At 40.1% G+C, this 22928-nt stretch overlaps 1 protein-coding gene across 2 annotated transcripts in view; it reads right to left on the bottom strand.

Annotated features, from left to right (window-relative positions):
• DGKB (diacylglycerol kinase beta) overlaps positions 1–22928 on the bottom strand; it is a 283351-nt gene that overhangs the window by 144713 nt on the left and 115710 nt on the right. For both annotated transcript variants that reach the window (XM_056856965.1, XM_056856966.1), the window contains one exon: positions 4150–4214. In XM_056856965.1, coding sequence (XP_056712943.1) covers positions 4150–4214 — 65 coding nt within the window. The remainder of the gene's footprint in view (positions 1–4149; positions 4215–22928) is intronic.

The raw sequence follows: 22928 nt of genomic DNA, 5'->3' as shown, positions 1-22928 counted from the left end.
GAGCCGAAACCATATGATTAGCTGAGCTTTTTATAAATTATAATTGCCAGCTACTGAAAATATGCAGCCGGACCCTAATAAACCAGCTTCACCATTAGAGTCTAGAAATTCAGCATTCGCTAAGTGTTCAATAGGCCCTGCCATTTGTCTTTGGAGGCACTTAGAGTGCCCTTGGCTGTGGAAGCCAGACCTGAGATACATCCTTGATACAGCATAATTCTTGACACAAGCTTTTTAGAGTTTTACAATTATTACACAGGCATTTATTATAGGATACGGTGCAATACAGAAAGCACTAGATTACAAGTAGCATGTTCTCTGGGTACTGACAACCTTATGTCCTTTTCAACTACAGCCTCAGTTATGCTTCAGGAAACTCAAACAAGCCACCAGTACATCCGCTTGCTCTTCTTCAAAATCGTAGAACCATTTGTACATTGGGTTTAGAATCACATCTGGAGAAGTGTGATGTGGCATATTAAAGAGTATTTAGACCTCATCCCCTCCCTCCCACCAAGAATAATGATACACAGCCTGACCTTTGGCTGGGGAGGGCGGGATATAAAACAGCTAATCAATTTAAAAAACCCTAAAAATCTACCTGAAAGCAGGCTTACAAACAGCTAATCACTTAAAAAAAAAAAACACCTAAAACTGAGTACAATTGAATATTCAATTAAAAACAGTAACTGCCAGGGGCCACTGGTGTAGTAAAATATCAAAAAAATACCAGCAAAATCAGATAATAGCAATCATCAAATAAAGCTAACATAAAAGGCTCTCCAAATAAAGGAAGTTTTAACTTGCCTCTGGCAGAAGAGGAAGGAAGATGCCACCGAGTCCTTCCTAAGAGGCACATTCTGCAAACTGGGAGCTACCAGTGAAAAGGCCCTGTCCATGATAGCCATCTCTTTCACTTCAAAATGTAGCAGCACCTGAAGCAGGGCCTCCTCTAACTGTCTGACAGGCACAGATGAAGATGAACAATACCAGTTGCCACTGCTTTGAAACTGGTAGTCCATGAAGCTGATTTCCCTGTAATTAATGTTCAATTTCACTCCTGCTGCAGCATTCTGAACTGACTATAGTTTCCAAATACTTTTCAAAATATTGTCGAAGGCTTTCACGGTCAGAGTTCATTGGTTCTTGTTGGTTATCCGGGCCAAGACCACAGTCACACAGCCCGGATAACCAACAAGAACCAACTTTTCAGAATAATTTACATGTAAAGGATATATCAGTGAAGTATTCTGGAGCTTGCCAAGGTAAGAATGACACTGAGTAAGTCCTGATACCAATACTCCTCTCTTCCCTAATCTTCTCTTGAATTGGCTTTATTTATTAGTTACCATAGAATAATTTATTAGTGCCCATAGAATCTATTTCTGATTACAGACAACCACTCAGAGCATAAATTGAAGGAGAGACAGAGTTAGATGTCATCTGCATGTTGAAGGCACAGTACCGCAAAATCTCCCAATGACCTCCCTTCTCCAACCATTTCATTTGAACGTTAAATTGCTTCAGAAACGGGATGGACATTTGTAACATGCCACAGACCAGATGCTATGGGGTGGGGTGGATGCGTTTCAGTATCAGTTTCTGGAACCTGCCAGTCAGGAAGAAGTCAAGCTTCCTACTCCCATCCCAACCACATGACTTAGAAGGAGTCTATGGTTGAGAATACTGACAGATCCAAGGAAACCAGCAGGGCTGTACTCCTACTGTTTAGCGGAGGTAATCAGATAGCACAACCAAAGTAATCCGTTCCAAATTGGAATGAGAAGCAGACTGATAAATATCTAGATAATCTGATTCCTCCCCCCCCCCACAGTAATGCTGCATTTGGGCCACCACCAAGAGCTTGTATTCTTTGATCTGTAATTTGCTGGGTCTTTATCTAAACAGGGCTTTTCCAGGAATAGTTTGATCACTGCCTCCTTCTAGAAGGCAGCAAAATAGAAAATAAACAGTAACAGATCCAGTGTCCTTTTAGGACTCCACTCCATCCTTTTAAAAATATTGGAACCATAACTGAATAAAAACTTGCCTGTCTGGATGCATCGTTCCAGGTCACCGCCCCCCCCCCCCAATTCAAATCATATATAAAATGAGAACACAGCAGAAGTAGAGACTATTCTAAATAACAAACCATTCTGGCACAGAAAATGCTTGACTCTCAAGACCAGCATGATAGCAATGATGATGCGCTATGTGGTATTTGAAGATCCATGAGCTGACACTTTGCCATTAGCCACTGCAGAACTCTTATTAGACAGCTGCAGCTGTGAATCCTTATGTTTTGCTTCCACTCACATACTTGTGTGCTGACAGGAGCCTCTTTCATGCTCATCACAAGCAAGATCAACCAAATGCTGTTTTACAAATATAGGCTTCTTTCCATTGGAAAACATAGGGAGAAATGTGTAAAATCTGCAAAACGTGACTTTTTTCCTGTGCATTTCTACTTTGCGTTGCGTGTGGACTGTTTTTCCAAATCTTTGGGAAACTAAACACATACGTACAGTTTCTCATTATAAGGGAGGGAAGAATTCCAGAAAGGAAAAGTGTGGTTCTAAAAATGCTAAACTGATATACCAGTGATTACTATTGATCACTGCTACCCGAGTGAGTAGAAGGAGCAAAATAGGATTGTTTCAGTTTTAGAGGATTCTCAGCATTTATTCTTGCATATTTTAAAGAGTACGTTTAAGAGAGAGAAAAAACGAATGGCAATCTGTATACAGAAGCTGGGCCTTCTTTAAGGATTGTGTGAGGAGGGAAACCTTGGAAACGGAAACTGTAACAGATCCAGTGTGTTTTATGTCCTTGTGGAAATATTATTGCCATACATCATAAAAACTGCTTGTCTGGATTCATATTTTCCAGTATCCCCCCCCCAATGCAAATCAGGTATTAAATGAGAACACAAAAGAAGTAGAAACCATTCTAAATAATAAGCCCTTCTTCCCACACAAAAAACCTTGTGCATCTTTAAAGAGGCGCAAGCTTTCGAATTATTGGTCTCATGTCATGCCTCATGCTGACCACCATTTTTGTTTGGTTTTGCAAGAATGTGTGCCAGGCATCAGAACACAATGCTGAGTCAGACCAGTGGACCATCTAGTCCAGTATACTGTATCACATAACAGGCAATCAGTTGAAAGGCCAATTTATGGGCCTAGAGGCCAAGGCCTTTCCTTGATGTTGCCTCCTAGCAATGGTTTTCAGAGGTAGCTACCTCTTTGTATGTAGGTTCACTTCAGTTACCATGGCTAGTAGCTACTGATGGACCTATGTTCTATCAATCTGTCTAAACCCCTTTTAAAACCATCCACACTCATGGTCATCACTGCATCAACAGTGACTTGTTGAGTAAAGTATTTCCTTTTGAGTGTCTTGTAACTATTGCCCACCAACTTCAATGGGTGCCCCACAGTTCTAGTATTATTGTTACATTCATCAAGAGACTCGCCCATGCATCCCTCTGGTACTTGAGAAACATTTTATTTTAGATTAATTTAATTTTGGCAACTTCACAAGCCCAGAGTTTGACTACTTCATAATTCCAGCTCAAATCTCACCCAGCCCTGGCAATTAAATTGGTCATATAGTACATAGGTATACATGTAAACATAGTATTATTAGGAGCAAAACATAAATAAATGTCTAATCTACTTTTTTGGGAAAACACATAGGAAACAAGCTGATCGTAAACACATTAAGTGGCCTCATTCTGTATCAGACCATTAGTCTATTAAAGTCAGTATTACCTACTCTGTGGCTTTCCAGGGTCTCAGGTGGAGCTCTTTCACATCACCTGATATCTGATCTTATTAACTGAAGATGCTAGGAGTTGAACTTGGGACCATCTGCATGGAAAGCAGAAGCTCTACCACTAAGCCATGGCCCCTTCCCCACATGCAAAGATCTGTTCCACAAAAATGAGGAAGAGAATGGAAATGAAATATGACTGCCAGCATGACTCACTTTAATATAAGATTCAGTGATGCTATGGCTACTGGTTGGTAACATTCCATTTTCACAATAAACACACAATAAATTACACTTGGTCATTGAATATGTACTAGCTCACTTGTGCTATAAAAGATATAGACATAGATATATGTGTAGTATATGTGCTCTCACCTGCTGTTGAACTTCTCTGGGTGTTTTTCTCGCATGATGTGAAACCTGTGAGCAATTGAAGCATCCTGGAAGAAAATGTTTAAAAATAAATATATTATTTTAGACAATCACAAAATATGAAATGTTATTGCAAGGCTGTTATCTGCCTCCTTATTTAGATGCCCCAGTGAGAGAAGTATTCTTAGATCATAAGCTTTTAATGGGGGTTAATACTTGGCTGGACCCTGCCTTTGTAAGCTACTCACTTATTTCACATTTTTGCTGTTCATTAAAGAGTAAGACTCTGGCTAGATTTGGATAAAGGAGTCCCTAACAATGGCACATGGAATTCATTTTTATAGATAGTTCATAGGGATGTTTGTCCTACAGTTCTTTTTATATAATGAAATTGCCATTGTTTCATACCCAAGAAACAGAATGGCATTCTTCAAATTATTTGAACAAAGCCACTGAGATATCTTTATATTTAAGGTAATAGGAAGAGACCGGAATTCTCCCACTAGGAAGATATTTTTTGGGGAAAGAATCAATGTTCAGTGCAAATGAAGGGCAAGGTGTTACACATGCTACATTCATTTTTTAAAAGCACCATATGGTAAAGTTCACTGCTCATTAATATCCCCTATTAGTATTTCCCGATAAAGAATTGTTATATTAGCAGATTAAAACTTAGTTTGAGAAACTCAATGGCCTTGGGAAACGTTTTTGTTTCTGATCATCATCATATGAGAACCTTATCCACATTACAGGATATTCTGACTACTGATCCTAATATTATTATAGAACTGCATGGAACAAAGAGATGGGAACAATACTGATACCTTAAAATGATAGTCTGGGAGCATTATTGATCCGACTCAAAAATATGGCAAGAATAGGAGAAGGGTACAGGTACACACTGTCTGTTTCCATGTCAACTCCAGCCCCAGCTCATAAATACAATAACTTCTCTAAGCACAATATCAGTAGGTTCCTTTGCTTCCCTTCCCTCAGACCCACTTAAGTCTCAGCCCCCAGCATAGAATGTTCCGTGGAATCAGCCATATTTGCAATCTGACCGTACCCACGAGTCATCTAGTGAGACCCTACTGTAGTTTCTCCTCCACCAGAGTCTAGGTTGATATTCAGTAAACGCATTGTCTTTAACATTCTTGTCTATGAATCTTTCCTCTCCTGCATTTAGAACTATCTTTGTATCCAGAAGACTGAGACTTTGGAGCACCTTTTGCAAAATATGCTGATTTTGCTAATCTGTTATTGTTATGTTAGTATTGTTAATATGAAAGTCGTGCATGTTACTGCCTTACCAATTTTATTTGTACATTATGGCTGATAGGACTATATATATGTTCCCATGATTCCCATGCAGGTGAGCTGCCTCCTTGGATCTATGTAATATCAGGGATAACTAAGCATGTTAACAACCAATGTTGCATGATCACAATTATATATATATATAAAAACAATCCTAGGTACAGAGTTCTGGCATAGGATGTCACTTGGTTAGGTAGGCTTTGCTTTTTATTTAGCAGTTGCTACAGAAGCAGGCAAACCATACAGATGCAAAACGTTTGGATCAACACTGCATAAGTGTTGAGTTGAGATGAAGAAAAGCACAAAATTTAGTCAAGAAGGGAGAATGAAAAACAATACCATCACCTATAAGCCAGAGTTCTAAACATCTTCCACCAAGTAAGCTTTATTATTATTATTATTAAATTTTCAAAAGGAGTGAACATAAAAGAAAAGGGATGGGGGAAATAGGGGATCACAATAATTCATCAAAATGTTACATCGACTGTTCGATTATATAGAAGAAAAAGTATATACACTGGGTGGGAATGGCCATTTATGCAGGGGCATTTAGTTCATAGTCCCTGCTGGACTGCCTCGAGGCTTCCTTTGCATTATTCATGATTTTGCCGACTATCAGAGGTGACTTCGCTCTGGCCTGGTTCTTCCCCCGCAGTTCTAGGATCCTGTTTTAGAATGAATTTAAATACTGCTTTGAGGCAAGAGCGAAGCAAATTCCTCCTATTTCCACGCATATCTCTTAACTTCAGGTTTCTCTCCCCATGCTCATTTTGGCTTCTTCCTCCCATGTGTTTGTCCCTCCCATCCGACCCCTTCCCTCAAAGCAAAGCACAAAAGAGGGAGTTAGACCTTCATGAAATGTGCAGGAAGACACTGAAGAGAGGCTGCAAAGGTTGGAAGGCAGCTCCCAGCAGGGAGCTGTTGAAGAAGGGTGGGGAGGAATACCCAGCAAAAGCACATGCAGCCCCTGTAAGAGCTGACCTGCCCCCTCCAAGTAAGGTGCAACAAGGCGACGTTTTCAGGGGGAGAAACTCAGAAGCTCCGTGATTTACTGGGGGATGCCTAATTAATCACAAGGTACTTCTGGAATTTTTGGGGGGTGGGAGCTTTCATGCATATGATGTTTGAGAATTCGGAGCAGAAAACTGTGCAGCAAACCAAACGCACATTTCCCCTGCATAAATGACCAATATGTCTTTTATCCCAATTTAACCTCTAACATTCTAAAATGTGATATATTTATTCTCTATTTTTTATATATTTGTTATACTAAGCAAAATACCTTTAAAACACATTTTTAATATTATCCATATTGAACTCATAACTTATGCTGTTTTCACATAAGCATAATAAAGCCCCCAATTACACAAAGTAAGCTGTTAATGACCTTAATTACTGTATAAGGTTTTGACAATATCAATATCTTCTGCATGATGCTACTAATAATCTATTGTCTACTCCACATCCTGTGATCAAGTTTGGTTATGGACATTCACAAGCTACCTTAAGGATGCAAATCAAATAAATACCGCTGCTTCTTATTTTCTGTTTCTTGAAGATATAATTGGCATGAAAATATTTGTGTTTTCGATTTTCAGTCTCTGGCCATACTAATTTAGGACAGAGACCATGCAGTGGACCATTTTACATGTTTGTATCTGTACGCAATGTGTTGACAAAAATTATTTTTTTGCTTGTCGAGAAGATACACATTTTTAAAAAATGGATTTTTTTTCTAGTAATTTATATACATGTGTGACAGATAAGGGCTTAATCTGCAGCAAGAGCTGACAGACCAAGAGTGGGCGGAGCCAGAAAACAGACACTCTGAGCTCAGAGAGACAGAAAGCATTCAGAGCTGGGTGAAGAGACGAAGAAGAAGCGAGACTGTACTCTGTGAACCTGAGGGGTTCTGTTAAAGCCGAAGCTATTGACACACACAACCTGTGGCAGTGACAGGAGTGAAAACTGGGTTAGAGAGGGCCCATTCTCAAGTCACAAGGGGGATTAGTCTCTGAGGTAGAGCTATTCTAGTAGCAGGGAGGTGTGGAGGATTACAGCCACTGAGGTGGGGTAGTCAGAGAGCTAGGCTGGGGACTGAGAGTCTGCGTCTGAATAATAGTTCTGAGGGATAGAACTAAGCTAAGCTTGAAACGGAATCTGAGTAAGCTTGAAACTGAGAACTGAAGGAACTTGAGTGAAGAAAACATCTAAGCTATTTCTCTGAGGTAATCTTGTGTATATAAATCTGACTTGAGTTTTCCCTCCAATTTCTGCCTTTTCTTGAAAACCAATCTCAAGGTCTTAAAATAAACCATCATAAATCTAAGATTATGATCTTCACTAAGAGGAGAAAAATGCCTTTTTTTCTCTGGGTATTAGATGGCTTTGAGGTTGACCAAGTCAAGGAGTTTGTTTACCTTGGCATTCTGTTTTCCCATAACCTAAATTGGAATGCCCATCAAAAAGCAGTGTCCAACAAAATTAAACCTGGGGTTGGTGCTATTGTCAATTTTTTTCACACCAAAGGTGGCAAATATATTCCAGGGGCTATTCAGGTTTTTAACCTGAAAATTACCCCAATTATCCTCTTTGGTGTTGCCATCTGGATTACAGTCATCAATGAATCTATAGATCATCCACTGCTTCAGTTCTTACGAAAACTCCTAAATGCCCCTCGATGTGTTGCTGGCGTTACTCTTCGTTCCGAGTTTGGCCAAATGTCACTTGAAGCTAGAGCGTGGTTGGCCGCCTTTAAACTACACCTTAAACTGTGCTTTCGGTTTGCTTCCGGTTTGCAACCAGAAGTGCTGCCTCGCGAGGAGCCTTATGCCACTTAAACTAAGAGTTTGAGTGGTAAAGGGCCACTTGCGATGCAGCACTTCTGGGTGTAAATGCATTGCAAGGGGCCTTTCACCACTCAAAACTAAGAGTCTGAGTAGCATAAGGCTCCTCGCGAGGCAGCCCTTCTGGTTGCAAACCGGAAGTGTCGCGCGGGTGCGTCGGTGCGGGCACGCATTCGGGCGCTGCTTTCCTGCCCCAAAAGCTCCCACCAGAGGAGAAGGGGGACCTGGCAGCCCTATATCGGGATCCACAGCACAATCAGCATCCCTTCCATTTCTTGGCAAAATGCTTGCCTAGAGTGGGAGAGATATCACACTGTACATCATCTCTTACAAAGCTCTTTGTCAAGAGAGGTAGACAGACTGTATACCATAACAGTATTAAGTATGGAAACATGTCAACAGTTTTTAAATTACACTGATGGCAAATGGATTTACAGATTTATTTAAAAATCACTATTAGGTTGTTTTTTTGGGTGTTTGTGCGTGGGATGCCTTTATATGATATGGATACACTCAGCAAAGGCAGCTCAAGAAATCATATTAAATTGCAAGATGTACCGTATATACTCGTGTATAAGCCGAGTTTTTCAGCCCCCCAAAAAGGCTGAAAAATCCCAACTCGGCTTATACACGGGTCAATACGGTAATTGGGCGGTTTCTCCTTCGGAGCCGCCTGAATCCCGCTCCCGCCGGCCAGCTGATTCCCCCCCACCCCCCCAGTGCGCTCCCCTGACAGCTGATTCCCCCCCACCCCCAGCGCGCTCCCCCCACCCCCCCAGCACGCTCCAGCGCTCCAGCTGATTCCCCACCCCCCCAGCGCGCTCCAGCGCTCCAGCTGATTCCCCACCCTCCCAGCGCGCTCCAGGGCACTCCAGCCGACCAGCGCGCTCCCCCCACCCCCCCAGCGCGCTCCAGCGCTCCAGCTGATTCCCCACCCCACCCCCCCAGCGCGCTCCAGCGCGCTCCAGCCGACCAGCTAGTTAGCGCGCCCCCCCACACCCCCAGCGCGCTCCCCCCGGCCAGCTGATTTCCCCCAGCCCACCCCCACCGCACCACGCCTTCTGCTGTGTGGCGGCAGCGGCAGTTTCTTCCCCCCCACCTCGCCCACCTCACCAGGGCTGGTCCTCCCACTCTACAGCTGATCCGCGAGCCTCCAGCGGGCCTTCTCTGGGCCTCTTCCTCCCGCTCTAAAATGGCGGCCACCATTTTAGAGCGCCTCTCCCGGTGAGTAGGGGGTTCAGAGGCTCTTCCCCCTCCCCCCCTTGGATGACTGGGGTCAGGGTGGGTTGGGAGGGCCTGGGAGGCTGGCGGGAGGGCGACCTGGGGCAGGGGCGAGACCATCCCTGCGCTCTAAAATGGCAGCCGCCATTTTAGAGCGCAGCATTACCGGTAAAGGGAATTTCTTATTGACCCTCGGCTTATACGCGGGTCAATAAGAAATTCCCTTTTCTGGCCTCAAATTTGGGGGGTCAGCTTATACTCGGGTCGGCTTATACCCGAGTATATACGGTAAGTTAAAAATACAAGAGATGCAGCTAAGCTGCAACATAGGCATTTACCAAGATAAAAAATGCAACTTTGGATGTTTTTTAAAGATATGTGGAAGAGTTTTCTGTTCATTTGTTGTTTTTTGATTTGTTGCACATTGGTGTGCAGATACTTTGATATAAGGCTTGTTATTTGTATTTTGAAACATATTGTTGTGTTCGTATCACGCACAATTTGGTTAATTGGGTTGTTCTGTGTTAAAGATGTGTCTCGTTGTTCTTATGAGCTGATAACTTTGTTTACACAGAGTGAAATTGCAACTTTCAATAGTCATAAATGCAGCTGTGATGTGTGCATTGCTCCTAGATCCTTTGTTCATTGTTTAATGCATTCCTCTCTTTTTTTTGCATGTATGCAGATTCCACAGGTAGTCTTAAAACCCAGAAAATGTGGTATAAAGTTAGTGCTGCACAGTTTCAGTGCTTACCCAAAATAAAGCAACAAATAAAATAAATTTTTGCACAATCTTTTCCTGTATCCTGGAAGGCCTGTTAGTTAGTTGTTGATTTTTAAAATAATTTGTATTGGTTTTTATAGGATACAGAAGGGAAAATAGGGAAAAAGGTAATTGGGAAACAGCAGGTAGGAAAAATTACAATTTTATTGTAAGCCATGCAACCCATCTCCTTATAATCTATTATCTATAACTGTTTAATTTCTTCTGTCGTATTAGTCTCACATGTAACTGCCACATTAAAGGAGGCAAATATTTTGCCTGTTCGTGCACATGGAAAAATTATTGAAAAGGGGGTACATTTTTACAGAAAGCAACAGGTTTGGCAGCCCTCCTCACATTTAAGTACAGTGCTAGCAATATTCCTTATTGCAATAAAAGCTGTTGCTATTCAACCCTGGGCCTGTTTGGACTATAAGATGGGGAGTATTAGGTTCTATGTGCTACCTGCCCAGATGCCAGCATACTGGTCTGGCTACCATTTTAAGATTTTCTTTTTTAAGCACTAAAGGAGGTGGCTTCATTCTAGCTGCAATTATTTCTAGCCAAATCATTAGCCCAGCTTTTATGTGGTGCCCAATTAGGTCCTTAAACTAACTATGCACCCTTAGAGAGAATCCAGTCAGGGTTCCTTAGAGCCTTGTTTAACGTCCCAAAATGTACACCCAATGTGGTGCTCCAACAAGAGACTGGGATGTTAACAGTGAAGGCTAAAGCTTGGATAATATGTTTTCAATTACTGGTTAAAAATTCATCTTCAGCCTGTAGGCCTTATACTCTATCTAACCCTTCAGTCCTCTTGGAGCAGAGGGATAATTAATAAAGGTCTCTCAATAGGTCTAGCCCCTGACAATTTACTAGAAATGGGCTTCAGCAGAGCAAAAATATGGTTAGTCAATGATGTATAGACATCGAATTGCAGAATGAGAGGACCCTTCTTCCAATACCATATAGATTACTAAACAGTTGGGAGGGATTCTCTTTGGTCCCTTATCTTACGTTCATTACTTTTACTAAATTTTGATGGGCTTTTTCAAGACCTCATTTTAATGCCTTTCCATCGGCTTTGCTCAGTGGGAGATTACAGCATTTACCTTTGGAGTCTAGGTTGTGCCTTTGTAACTTTGATGTTGAGACAATTACCCATATTGTATTATATTGTGAATTTTATCAGGATGAGAAATAGGCTGATTTTGCCCTTGTTGAACTGAGTTTTTAGACATTTAGATGGTTTTATTATTAATTATTTACTTGAGGATATGTCAGCATTTCCTACAGAGTGGCAAAGTTTTGTTACATTGCCACTAGAGTGCGGAGAGCTCTGGTGAGCATAAAATTGTAATTCTGTCTCTGTATTGATCAAGGTTAATGTTGTTTATCTGCTGGTCAAATGATTGTAAATAAATAAACTAAACTGGTCTGGCTTCCAGTGCAAGCACATTACTGTACCCTCTAATTTTGCCCCAAAGCCTCTGCATTGTCTAGGAGCTTACCTGTTCCCAATCAGACAATATAGCCTAGGTTACTGCATCATAGTTGGGACAGTGTACCAAGTAGGTGAGATGGTAAGGCATCATGTTCTTCTCCTTCCACACCCCACTATATGCCTGGAAGTGTATTGTCTGAGTCAACCCTTCATGGTGGCTTCTCAAGACTTTCTTTTTCCATCAAACTACTAAAACCAGGAGAGCTGCAAACTACCTTTGGGCATATAAATAAAATGCAGAACAGGGATAGAGGGTGAAGGGTTAAAATCAGTCCCTCCTAAACTAAGTTGTGAAAAAGTACTTGCATTCTTCACACTGATGATTTGCATGCATCTTCCTGTTGAAATACTTTTCCGAATGTCTGTTTTGACTAAATAATTTAGATAGGCAAAAACATTTTCCACTGACTTAATGCACAGCTTATAGTATTCAAAAGAGACACTAATTATTTTGGTCATCTTATGACAGTGGAAGGTTTTGAAGCTGAAAATAGTTTGAGTGGGCAGGTTTGATTCCATGCCGCAAAGGAGATAATTCTCAAGTAATTACTTGAACACATCTTTAAATATATATATATATATATATATACATACGCCATTTTCCTAAATTCTCAAAACATTATTTTAAAGTCCTAACACTGTCTATTGCCTAAGCTGCAGTGAGGCAGGGGAAGCTGGATTCAGGGTCCCCCACAGGAACGGAGGAAAACAAGCTGATGAGTTCACCCTCTGAAACAAGGACTGGTGCCTGTGGATCACTGAAACCTCTTCTTAAAGACTGCAGAAAATTCTAGAGTCATTTGAGAAGGCCATCAAAACCTCTTTCATTTTAACAAAATTAAACCATCTTCTTTAACAGATTAACAGAGTGACCTTTGGTGTTGCAAACACCTTCTCAAACCAGATGACCAAAAAGTCTAAAGAAACTTTAGTTAAAAGGGGCCTCCAGGCCTCTCAAATCAAGTCAGTTTCCCCCAGAGAATTGCCCCCTCCGATATGCTGCTGAACCTGCACTCGGATCAAACTCAAGCAGCAAGACCCTTATTTTAAATCCTCTCTCCTCTTGCATGCTTGTTTTCTCTTTCTTTCTCTGGAAAGCTTGGTCTCAAGCCAATCCTTCGCCCTCCCCGCCCTGTCTAGCTGCCTTCCAAAAGTCCCCCTCCCCTCCACATTTGCCAACAAATCCACTAAGGATTTCCATGGAGTTCTTGACAGCTCTCCTGCCATCCCTTCTCTTTGATAGTCTTCCCATTTTCTTACCTGGCTAGACCCCACTAAAGCCCCAACTTTTGCACTTGTATCCCACCCCTTCCATTCTCCAATCCAATTCTCTCTCCTTCCCTAAATAGTCTCCAGCAGATAATGCAGTTTCAGTGGCTCCCCTCCCAGCCCTCTTTCTACTGCGTGAATTGCCAGTAAAGTTGCATTTTCTACTTGTTACTTATGCTTCAATAAAATTGAATCTCTGATTTTAGAACTGTCTTCACTTTCTAAAATATATCCCCCTCGAACACACTTGTTTATACATAGGCTCAAAGACACCATCAGCTGTGCACTTGTGAATGTGCATACATGTGTATTCCCTTATTCTATGGTAACTGGGAAGGAGTGAAGCAGATTCAATAATCAATGCTTATGTTTTACTTCCGGGATTGATCTCACAGCCAGGGACACAACAGGCTGACACCACTAAAATCACCAAAACTTTTAACTGGTGGTGCTAAACAAACTTCATTAATATTAAAACATCACGCAATACTGTCAACTGGTCAGAGCTGACTTTAAAAAAGTAGTATCTCTCTGTTCAAATCATAGTTCGTCCACAACTACCTGGTACAGACACAGCTAAGCATTAAGAACAAGTGCTCCCTGCATTTCACTGTATCCAAAACTCCCCTCTAAGTTCTCTTATCATTAAACATGGTTGCGACGTTTTGCCAGAACTAGCCATGGTCTCCTTCATAAATCAGAAACTGAAACCACAATCTGAAATGGGTTTGTAAATAATGATCTCATGAAGGTAGATTAATGTTAATGATGGATAGTGCCAATGTATTAAGTTAACACTAAGGAAAGGAAGGGTGAATTTCCCCAAGAGGGAGGAGAGAAAAGAAAACTTGTATTCCTAAGGCTGGATTCCATTTTCCAAACCTCAGTCTTCAGGTATCTGCAAGTATCTTCCACTTGACCATGCTGATTGGCTGGCTTTAAGCAGTAAGTAATTTTAATTTTCTCCATCACATCACCTATCCTGCTGCAGTGATTAATGAAATAAGTTATGTAAACCACTTTGCATGCTCAAAGTGCTATATAATATTAATAGCCGTGTAGAGTTTCAATTATGATAACAAAGTGGAAGGCTATAAGCACAAATAATTTATAATAGACATACTCTTAACACAATGTTATTGTTGTTATGTGACAGGCCTGGCCTATAAATATACTCAATTTGTGGAATATAGATCTAAAATTTAGATCTCAAGGCTGTTTGTAAATAATGTATATAGCAATTTTAGGGCTCAAATTGCTTTGCAATCTATATCTTTTTTTTTTTAATCCTCATATCAACTCTGTGAGGTAGATCACTATTATCATCAGCATTCAGAAGTAGAGCTGAGGGAAGCAAATAACTCTGAAGGTGTATTTCTCTGGCCCCTGATCATGCAGCAAAAATTCAAATGGCAGTGTGGATGCCTTTGTACACAAATATTAGGATAGAACAGCTGATATTATCTTGCTAAGCAAACCCACTATTGGTTCTTGTAGGTTATCCGGGCTGTGTAACCGTGGTCTTGGTATTTTCTTTCCTGACGTTTCGCCAGCAGCTGTGGCAGGCATCTTCAGAGGAGTAACACTGAAGAGACACTGTCCTTCAGTGTTACTCCTCTAAAGATGCCTGCCACAGCTGCTGGCGAAACGTCAGGAAAGAAAATACCAAGACCACGGTTACACAACCCGGATAACCTACAAGAACCAATGAACTCTGACCGTGAAAGCCTTTGACAAAACCCACTATTGTGCAAAGTTAGTAGTCAAAACTTAGACCAGCAATTGCTCTGAATTTTGGAACTGGGGAAGTTTCGAAAGGGGAATTCAGGATGTTCGAGGAGGGAAATCATGGCAGGGAAAACTAGAAAGAGAAGAGATCTGATATGTACTTGGCAACAGACAGCTGTTTCTGAGCATACCTGGAAGCTTCTATTGTGCCACTTATAACACAGGGGATCTGTGTTCCCTACTACAAGGTAGATTTGAAACAAGGAAAATGAAATATATGGCTGGAGAGGAAGGAGGGTCAGCAAGTCCCTCTTCTTAGTACAAACCCAGACATGAAACAGAAAGTGTCTGGGCTTGCCTTGCATTGGGGTGAGCAATTCTGAACAATTTTAAGAACCTCCTGAAATGAAGTGACTTTTTTTTCCAATGGACAACTACTGGACAACTTTCTTAAGGAAGTGGTTTGACCCCGGTTGGCAAGACTAATCCTCAAATATTAGCCGCAGATCAGTGTGCAATCTTTTGAGTGGAGTGCTTTCAAACAAGCACAAACGTCTCCTATTTATTTAATTAATTTACATCCTGCTTTTCTCTCCAAAGCGGGTCCATAATGACTTACATCATTCTCCTCTCCTCCATTTCGTCTTCACAGCAACCCTGTGAGGTAGGTTAGGCTGAGAATATATGACTGGTCCAAGCTCACCCAGCAAGTTTCGTGGCAGAGTAGGGATTTGAACCTGAGTCTCCTAGACCCTACCCCAACACTCTAGCCACTATACCACAAAATCCAGACAGATTCATTGAAATATAAACAATTTCCCAGAATGACACAGATCAGCAGTTCAATGGGAAATTAATGCAATTATGGCACAGGCTTCTATGACAGAAAACAGGTGAATAGGTTTTCCAACTCACTGTGAGAGGTTGTAGATGATCCTACATGGAGTACACAAATCTTGTCATGATGTAAAAATCAGTTCAAATATTTCCCTCCCAAGAGATATCATGGAAAGGGGTAATACAGCTTTCATTAATGGATGCAGAAGCAGAGATTAAACAAAAATGCATTTTTGATCTATTTATTATCTAAAAAGAGAAAAATCCAGCCAGCTTTTCTGCTCAATCTCAGCCAATTCCCCCACTCATTACAGTGTTCATTCCACATGGCTTTTGTACTTGCAGTTCCCAAGATCCCAAGCATAACCCTTCCTCTCTTCTTCATCAGTGCAAACCGACTGGATCCAACCCAATGTTAGTTTACTACCTCTGAAGTGAATGCCATTAAAGCAGGGTAAATGTCCCTTTAGAAATCAAGGTACACTACCTTTTATATCAACTGAATTATTGTTGCACAGACTGGGACTTATTGATGGAATTTTTAGCAAGCTTCCATTTATGTATTTTTGAAAGAATAATGAAATCTGTTGAGCAATTCAAGATTACAATTTCAGCATCTGAAACCTACACAGAGTAATTCAAACAAATGTTATGACATTTAAGATAATGAAACTCTTCATTAATGCCAGAGTGTCCAACTTCACGTATTAGAAGTCAACAGATGTCCAAATACTGAAATGCCAAAAGAAAGTTAGTGCTTATTTTGATTAATATGCCGAATCAGTCCATGGTGTCTCTTTAAAGCTGGCATGCATTACTTCAAAACATCTATTCAAAATCCATTCTAGGAAACATAGCTAGACAAAGTGTTCCCAAGACAAAAGGAAAACAATAAAGCACTGTATAACCCTTTTAGCAGTGTGAGCTGCATATTATTGACAGACCATTCATTGCAATCAGCAAATGATTAATTGCAAACTTGTTACTAAATTGACCACCAAAAAAAAAAAAATATAGGACAAGCTTCAGTATACTGTTAAAGAGGGGGAAAAACTTCGGTTAAGAATGATTGGAGTCTTCTTGTAGTGAATTAAATTCTAATCAATACTCTTGTTGACTACACTGTGGCATAATTACTTCCTTAAATAGCATAGGTACCCATTATTGAAGACATATAAATTAATATTTAACTTAAATGTATTTTCCATCTACTGAATCAGCATTTTAACTTCAACTCTCACAATTAAATAGTCTGCTTATTATCAGCTGCAAGAGCCATAGTGGTTTTTTTCCTAATATGATTCAGTTCAAGAGGAGTAACTTATCTACCAACATTTAAAGTCCAACAAACCATATAGAGATATTTAATTAATTTAAAGCAATTTGATGAGTGGGGGTGGTGGTGGTTGGCTACAAGGATGCTAACAATGTAAGTTGGATTAATGTTCTATGCAGGTTCTATTGTCCTATGAAGTCCTTATTCAGCAATTTACATAGTAAAGTCATCAGTTAGCATTATATCCAATTCGATAAGATTGCACCAGAGACAGAGTCTCTTAGGGAAGAACTATAGGATTCTCAACACTGTACTTGTCATAGCATCTGCATCAGAAAGCATATGTATTGAACCCCACCTTGCTGATTTTTCTTTCAAAGTCCTCCCCTGGCCTCTTGTCCCATATGACTGGCAAACACATTTCACATCCCTTGATTTGTAAAATATGGATCGAAAGTATTGATGATAAGGCTTAACTACCTACAGTTCAACCCAATTACCTGATTTTAACTGCAGGGCTGAGTCCGGTGATGAAATAAGAAAGATCTTCTAATCGCGATCTCGTCAGATCTCAGAAGCTAATCAGGGTTGACCCTGGCAAGTATTTGGATGCGAAACCTCCAAGGAATACCAGGGTTGTGACACATAGGCAGGAAATGGCAAACCAGCTCTGAATGTCACTTGCCTTGAAAACCACACTAGCAGCTTTACACCATTCTAAGCCTAATGAGTGAAATGGGCTTGGAAGGATGTGACTCTGCTTAGGGTTCCCCTTTAAACGTGTAAAGAATATCTTGGCCTCACTACTGAGTGACCATAGCTTGTACCCACAATTAGGATTAAGGGCCAGGGCTTCCAAAGGACATGGGAGCAAGTTTAAGACCCTGCTCTATCACTTTTCAGAAACTAAGCACTAACAGATCTTATCAAGCCTCACATCTTTCCCCACTATAGCTATAGAAGTAACAGCAGTATAAATTCTCTACAGCACCATAATATGTTATCACAACAGACAGATTATGGTGTGCATTTATATTTGAAATCTAAATGCAAATTTTGACATGTCTCCGTTTAAATGAAGGGTTGAAACATGACATGCTTACTATGTTGTAGGAGAAGCAAAAACATTCTTATCATAAAATAGCGTGAATTTGGCACAACAGCAACAAGAGTTTTGAAACCAAAACTTGATAGACATAGTATTTTCTACTCAATATTTTCCACCCACAGGATCCTCTTATAATTCTGATATGTAAACCAACAAACTGACATGCCATGTATATTGAGTAGCCTCTCTGGATTCCAGCTGGCTTGGCTGTTTGCCTTTATAATGGTAATGAAGTCACACAGCTGCTAGGACAATCAGCTGGAGTTTGGATCATCCCTAGCTGAATGGATAGCTACTGACTGGCTTCTTATCAGGAACCATTTAAGTTGGTCTTGACAAAGCTCTAAGGTTACATAGGTTTTCATGGTTACAGCAAAGTGGCTTTTAAAAATGAACTTTGCAGAACGTAGGGGGAAAAACACCTTTTTTGCTCACAAATGTTACTTTGTGTTAGCTGACACATAAAGAATCTGATCTTCTGAAAGAAAGTGAAAAGCAAACTTCTATTCATTTGAATGAGACAACATAGATCAGTTCCCTAATGTTTAAGGGGATCTTTGAAGAATACTGCTATTCACAGTTTTTCATGAATAAAACGCCATTGGGAAGGGAGGGGCTGTTACATACTGAAATACCACCTCTTTCAAAGCTCAGTTTGCATATGTGAAATTGATCTGTTGTAGATGAGAAACTGCATATTCAGTAATCACCAGTTTTACAAAATAAACAGTTTTGGTTGAAATTAAATAAAAAATGGTCATAAAACCTGCTATTTAATATTTTTTGTTTTTAATCTTTCTGCACCAAAGTTTGTTTTTTAAATTTTATTTACCCTACTCTTCAGACATAGACATTTCATGGATTTCTATGCAAAGCCATTTCAGAAAATACTGCTGTACTGATGTGACTTATGTACACTTGCTTGAGGAACATCACCTCTTCTGACATTTAACTAACACTGTAGCCAGTGGGATGGATCCTGCTCCACTGAGCAAGCCTTCCTCCAGCTTTGGAGCACTGGAGGAAAAGTCACAACTGGCGGAAGACTCTTTAAACTGCAGGAAGGCTTGTTGGAGGATTGCTAGATCAGCCCTGGTATAATCACATCTTGTTTGTTGAAAAACTGGTCCACACGATTGCTTTGCTGTACACTTTCAAATTTGGCGCCCACTATTGTGAACTATAAAAGATCACACTTGTGATTATGAATAGTCTCAAGGTTCAGTACAAATATTTCTTTAATTTGTAGTTCCTGTGTACTTTGAACCAGTAGATCATTGTAAACCATCACACAAAGGGTAAATTATAAATCTGTGCCCCTTTTCTTCCTTTTAAAAGTGTTTCCTCACTACTTTCTTGCTCAATTTACACAATCTTTGAATCACAGAAAGAATAACAGCTCTGCTTCTCTCTATCTTAAAATAAAAGATATTGGCAACATCTCATAACATCGGGAAAAATATCATGCCTCCCACAAACCATAATATGAAAAAATTCACCCACATAAATGATGTCATACTGACTCAACTAAGCATGCTCCAACTGAACACTGACATTCACATTCAGGGAAAGGTTTGTAAAAGGGAAAAATGATAACAATTCTGCAGTTATTAACCCTTAATAGTGAAGCTATTAACAGCCTTTGATGCTCAACACTCTGGGATTTCCACTTTGCACTTTTGTTAGAGTGCAAAATTTTGCCAACATAATTCAAGATTTGGCTTGCAGAGACTATTTTAATTGTTTCCAAAACTGATTTTCTTGTTCATGCTAATCAGTTTTTCACCTCTCTATTGACAAGATAGGGTCATCACAGATTTTAGGTTATATGCTAACCAGTGCTATGACTGTGAAGATCTCTTTATCACCGTATCAGTTTATATCTGCTGCTTCTAAAATAATTTATTCTTCTTGGTACAAGTCTAGCAAATAAAAGTTTTACTAATTTTTCTAAGACCGATCCTGTTCCAAAGTTTTGTAAACACTGATATACACAGCTCATACAAGAGAAAGCTTTGCTACCTTAATGAAGGTGAAAACTCCATGGATACTTTCTTTTTTAAGTGTCCAGAAGGAATTGCTGGATTAGGATTAATAGTTAATGAACAAGAGATTTCAATCATGATTGGTTTAAGATTCTACTTCCTTTTTACAAATATATGATTAGAACAATTATAATCTCCCTTATTAAAAAGCTTTTAAAAAGTTAAATATGCATATATTGCTTAATATAACAGGCAGCTCACAGCACTGTAAATGCATTGTCGGCTTTTTAATGTCCACATTGCATAGTGTAGTAGCCAAGAAAATGGACTGTGATCTGGGACATCCCCAGTACAAACCTCTTTTCTGCCACAAATGCATGACGTGAACTTAGGCATATCTCTCTTGCTTAACCTCAGTACCAGATCTGCAGAAAGAGAATAACATTACTAACCTACTTTAGAGGACAGTTGTAAGGATTACTGAGGTAATGTATGTGAACACAACAAATTCCATATACTAGCTAAATATCATTATAGTAAGGAACCAGATGCTATGTCATTCTTGCCATTCCCCACTCATGTCTATGCTTCTACTGTGCCATCTCACTGTGAAACAAGGCACCCCAAAGCAGGGTTGGTAGAGGCTGTACAAACTCCTCTCATTTCAGGCATCTAGCTATAGGCCTTTTATGCATGGCTGTTTTCCTCACATTACCTATCCAACTACTTTGGGTCTTTGTTTCGATTATGCATGCCGTTTCCAACAGTCAGATGTCGCCTTGCTCTCCCCCTGCGTTTCCCTGCATTTTTACCATGTTTTCAGATACCTGTTTTATCTTGAATTTGAAAACACAGGCAAGACGTGGGGAAACACAGGGGGAGAGTGAGGCGACCTCTGACGGTCAGAAACGGCATGCATAATCAAAATAAAGACCCAAAGTCATTGGAGGGGTGACCACGAAAGAAACAGCCATGCATAAAAGTCTATAGTGTACCTTTCCCTCGTTTAGATGGAAGACACAGTTGCAGTGCTGATCCGAAGGGGGAAGAATATCAGCATTTGATTCACTGATATGCTAGAAACAGGCATAATTATCAAAAGCACTAGGAGCTCCCTTTTATATGAAGTCTGTCTTTAGCCTCCTAAGGATTCATGATCTGAATATTTAAATTAACTACTAACTTGAAGATTTCATGTCATGGATTCACGACATCACCAGGTACAGATTTAGATCCGCATTATTACAGGGGCCACAAGAGAATCTTCATCCAGAAGATGGCACATGCAATCTTTTGTATTTATAACTACATCAATTACTGCTGGCACAGGCCTAAACCAATTTGTAAGGCAGCGTCATGCCATGTGAACAGATGGCATGAGGTACACAGCCAAATAGCCACGTATGTGCATCAATTGTGGGTAGAGATGGAACTGTTCCCAGCCATGAAGTTCTAAACAGTTGTCCATCCTAATCTATCAGGCTTATGCTTATAATGAATAATCATTATAAACTGGATTAACTTTTAAAATTATGTATTAAATATGCTCTTGTGTGGGGGATAGTTCCTTGTAGAAATGAAGATATAATTAACTTTTATCATTTGCAGAAGATGTATAACAGCTCTTCAGATGCACTTTGCATTACCCTTCAATCTAACAAAATCAGCCCAACCCCCATTTAGTCCAGTCGCTTGAGAATGCTGTGATGGAATCCCTACAATACACAGCTTGAATAACTCTATCTGCATACTTTCTTCTGCAAATTTCTTCTAAAGGGATTGTACCCTGAAAATTCCTGAGCCCCCCCCCCCGCACCCGTTGTTATTTATGTCTATTTTACTGACATTTTCTCCATATGACACAGTCCAAATTTTGAGCTCAGGGGGAAAAGATTAAAACATGGTTACTGGCAGGGTCCAGGAAGGCCTGGACCACTTTGAGCTTTTGAGGCCTTTAGCCATAATAAAAAAATAAACAATGACAATATGTGATGTGAATCAAACAAGTTAGGAAACTTATTAAATGTCAAAAATTTAACATGTGTCTGAGCCCTCCTCTGAGCTTGAGGGTTAGGCCAAATGTCTCCCCACCCCCACAATTAGCCCTGTTTACTGGGCCACAAGATACCAAAACCATAATATAAAACTTCCAAGACTAGAGTAAGAGCTCCATAATAGAACATTTCAAGTCTATTGTTTCTTTTAAGGCATGATACAATGAGCATAAGACCTCATTGTAGAAAAGCACCTTCAAGGTGCAAACATCCAGCAGTCATATTAGAGCAATATATATTAACCTGTTAAACCTAGCTTAATTAGCCACATTCATTTAGTTGTGCTTATTTAATCCAATGGACTAAAATTTCACAAATGTGAGGCATAGGAGTTAAATCACATTTTAAAAAGTAATTTATATCTCAATTCTGAAATATGCTGCAGTATATCTGTCTACAAAGAATCAATGATTGAGCTATCATAGAATACCAGGTTGCCTGTAAAATCTTGCCAAATGATAAGGAAAATGTTATCAACTTTATAGGGAACAAGCATGATTGAACTCAATGAAATTTCCTTTTGAGCATACATGCCTAGGATTGCACTCTTCAGCTTGGATCCATACTAGGATTTGTGTGGGCACAAGTCCTTGCGCCAGCAGAGAGCAATTTTCTCATCTCTCACAGCAGACTGATATCCCTCCCCCCAATGAAATCCTATTCCTGTGGGTCTCACCTTGTGATGGAAAGCACTGTCCATCACTTTTTAAAAATAAATCTGCCAATCCTCTTTTATCTCTGTTTGGGTACTGGAGACGCCAGAAGCACCCAATCAAGGCCCTCAGAGAGAAATGGGAAGGGAGGTTGGAGAAGTAAAAAGGAGGAGGAGCTGAACTGCCACTTTTTCAGAGACAATTTTGACATCTAACTAGCA

Source organism: Euleptes europaea, chromosome 11 (assembly GCF_029931775.1).
Source record: "Euleptes europaea isolate rEulEur1 chromosome 11, rEulEur1.hap1, whole genome shotgun sequence".
Lineage (NCBI taxonomy): Eukaryota > Metazoa > Chordata > Lepidosauria > Squamata > Sphaerodactylidae > Euleptes > Euleptes europaea.
The sequence above is the reverse complement of the archived record's forward strand: the minus strand, read 5'-3'. Positions and strand labels throughout refer to the sequence as shown.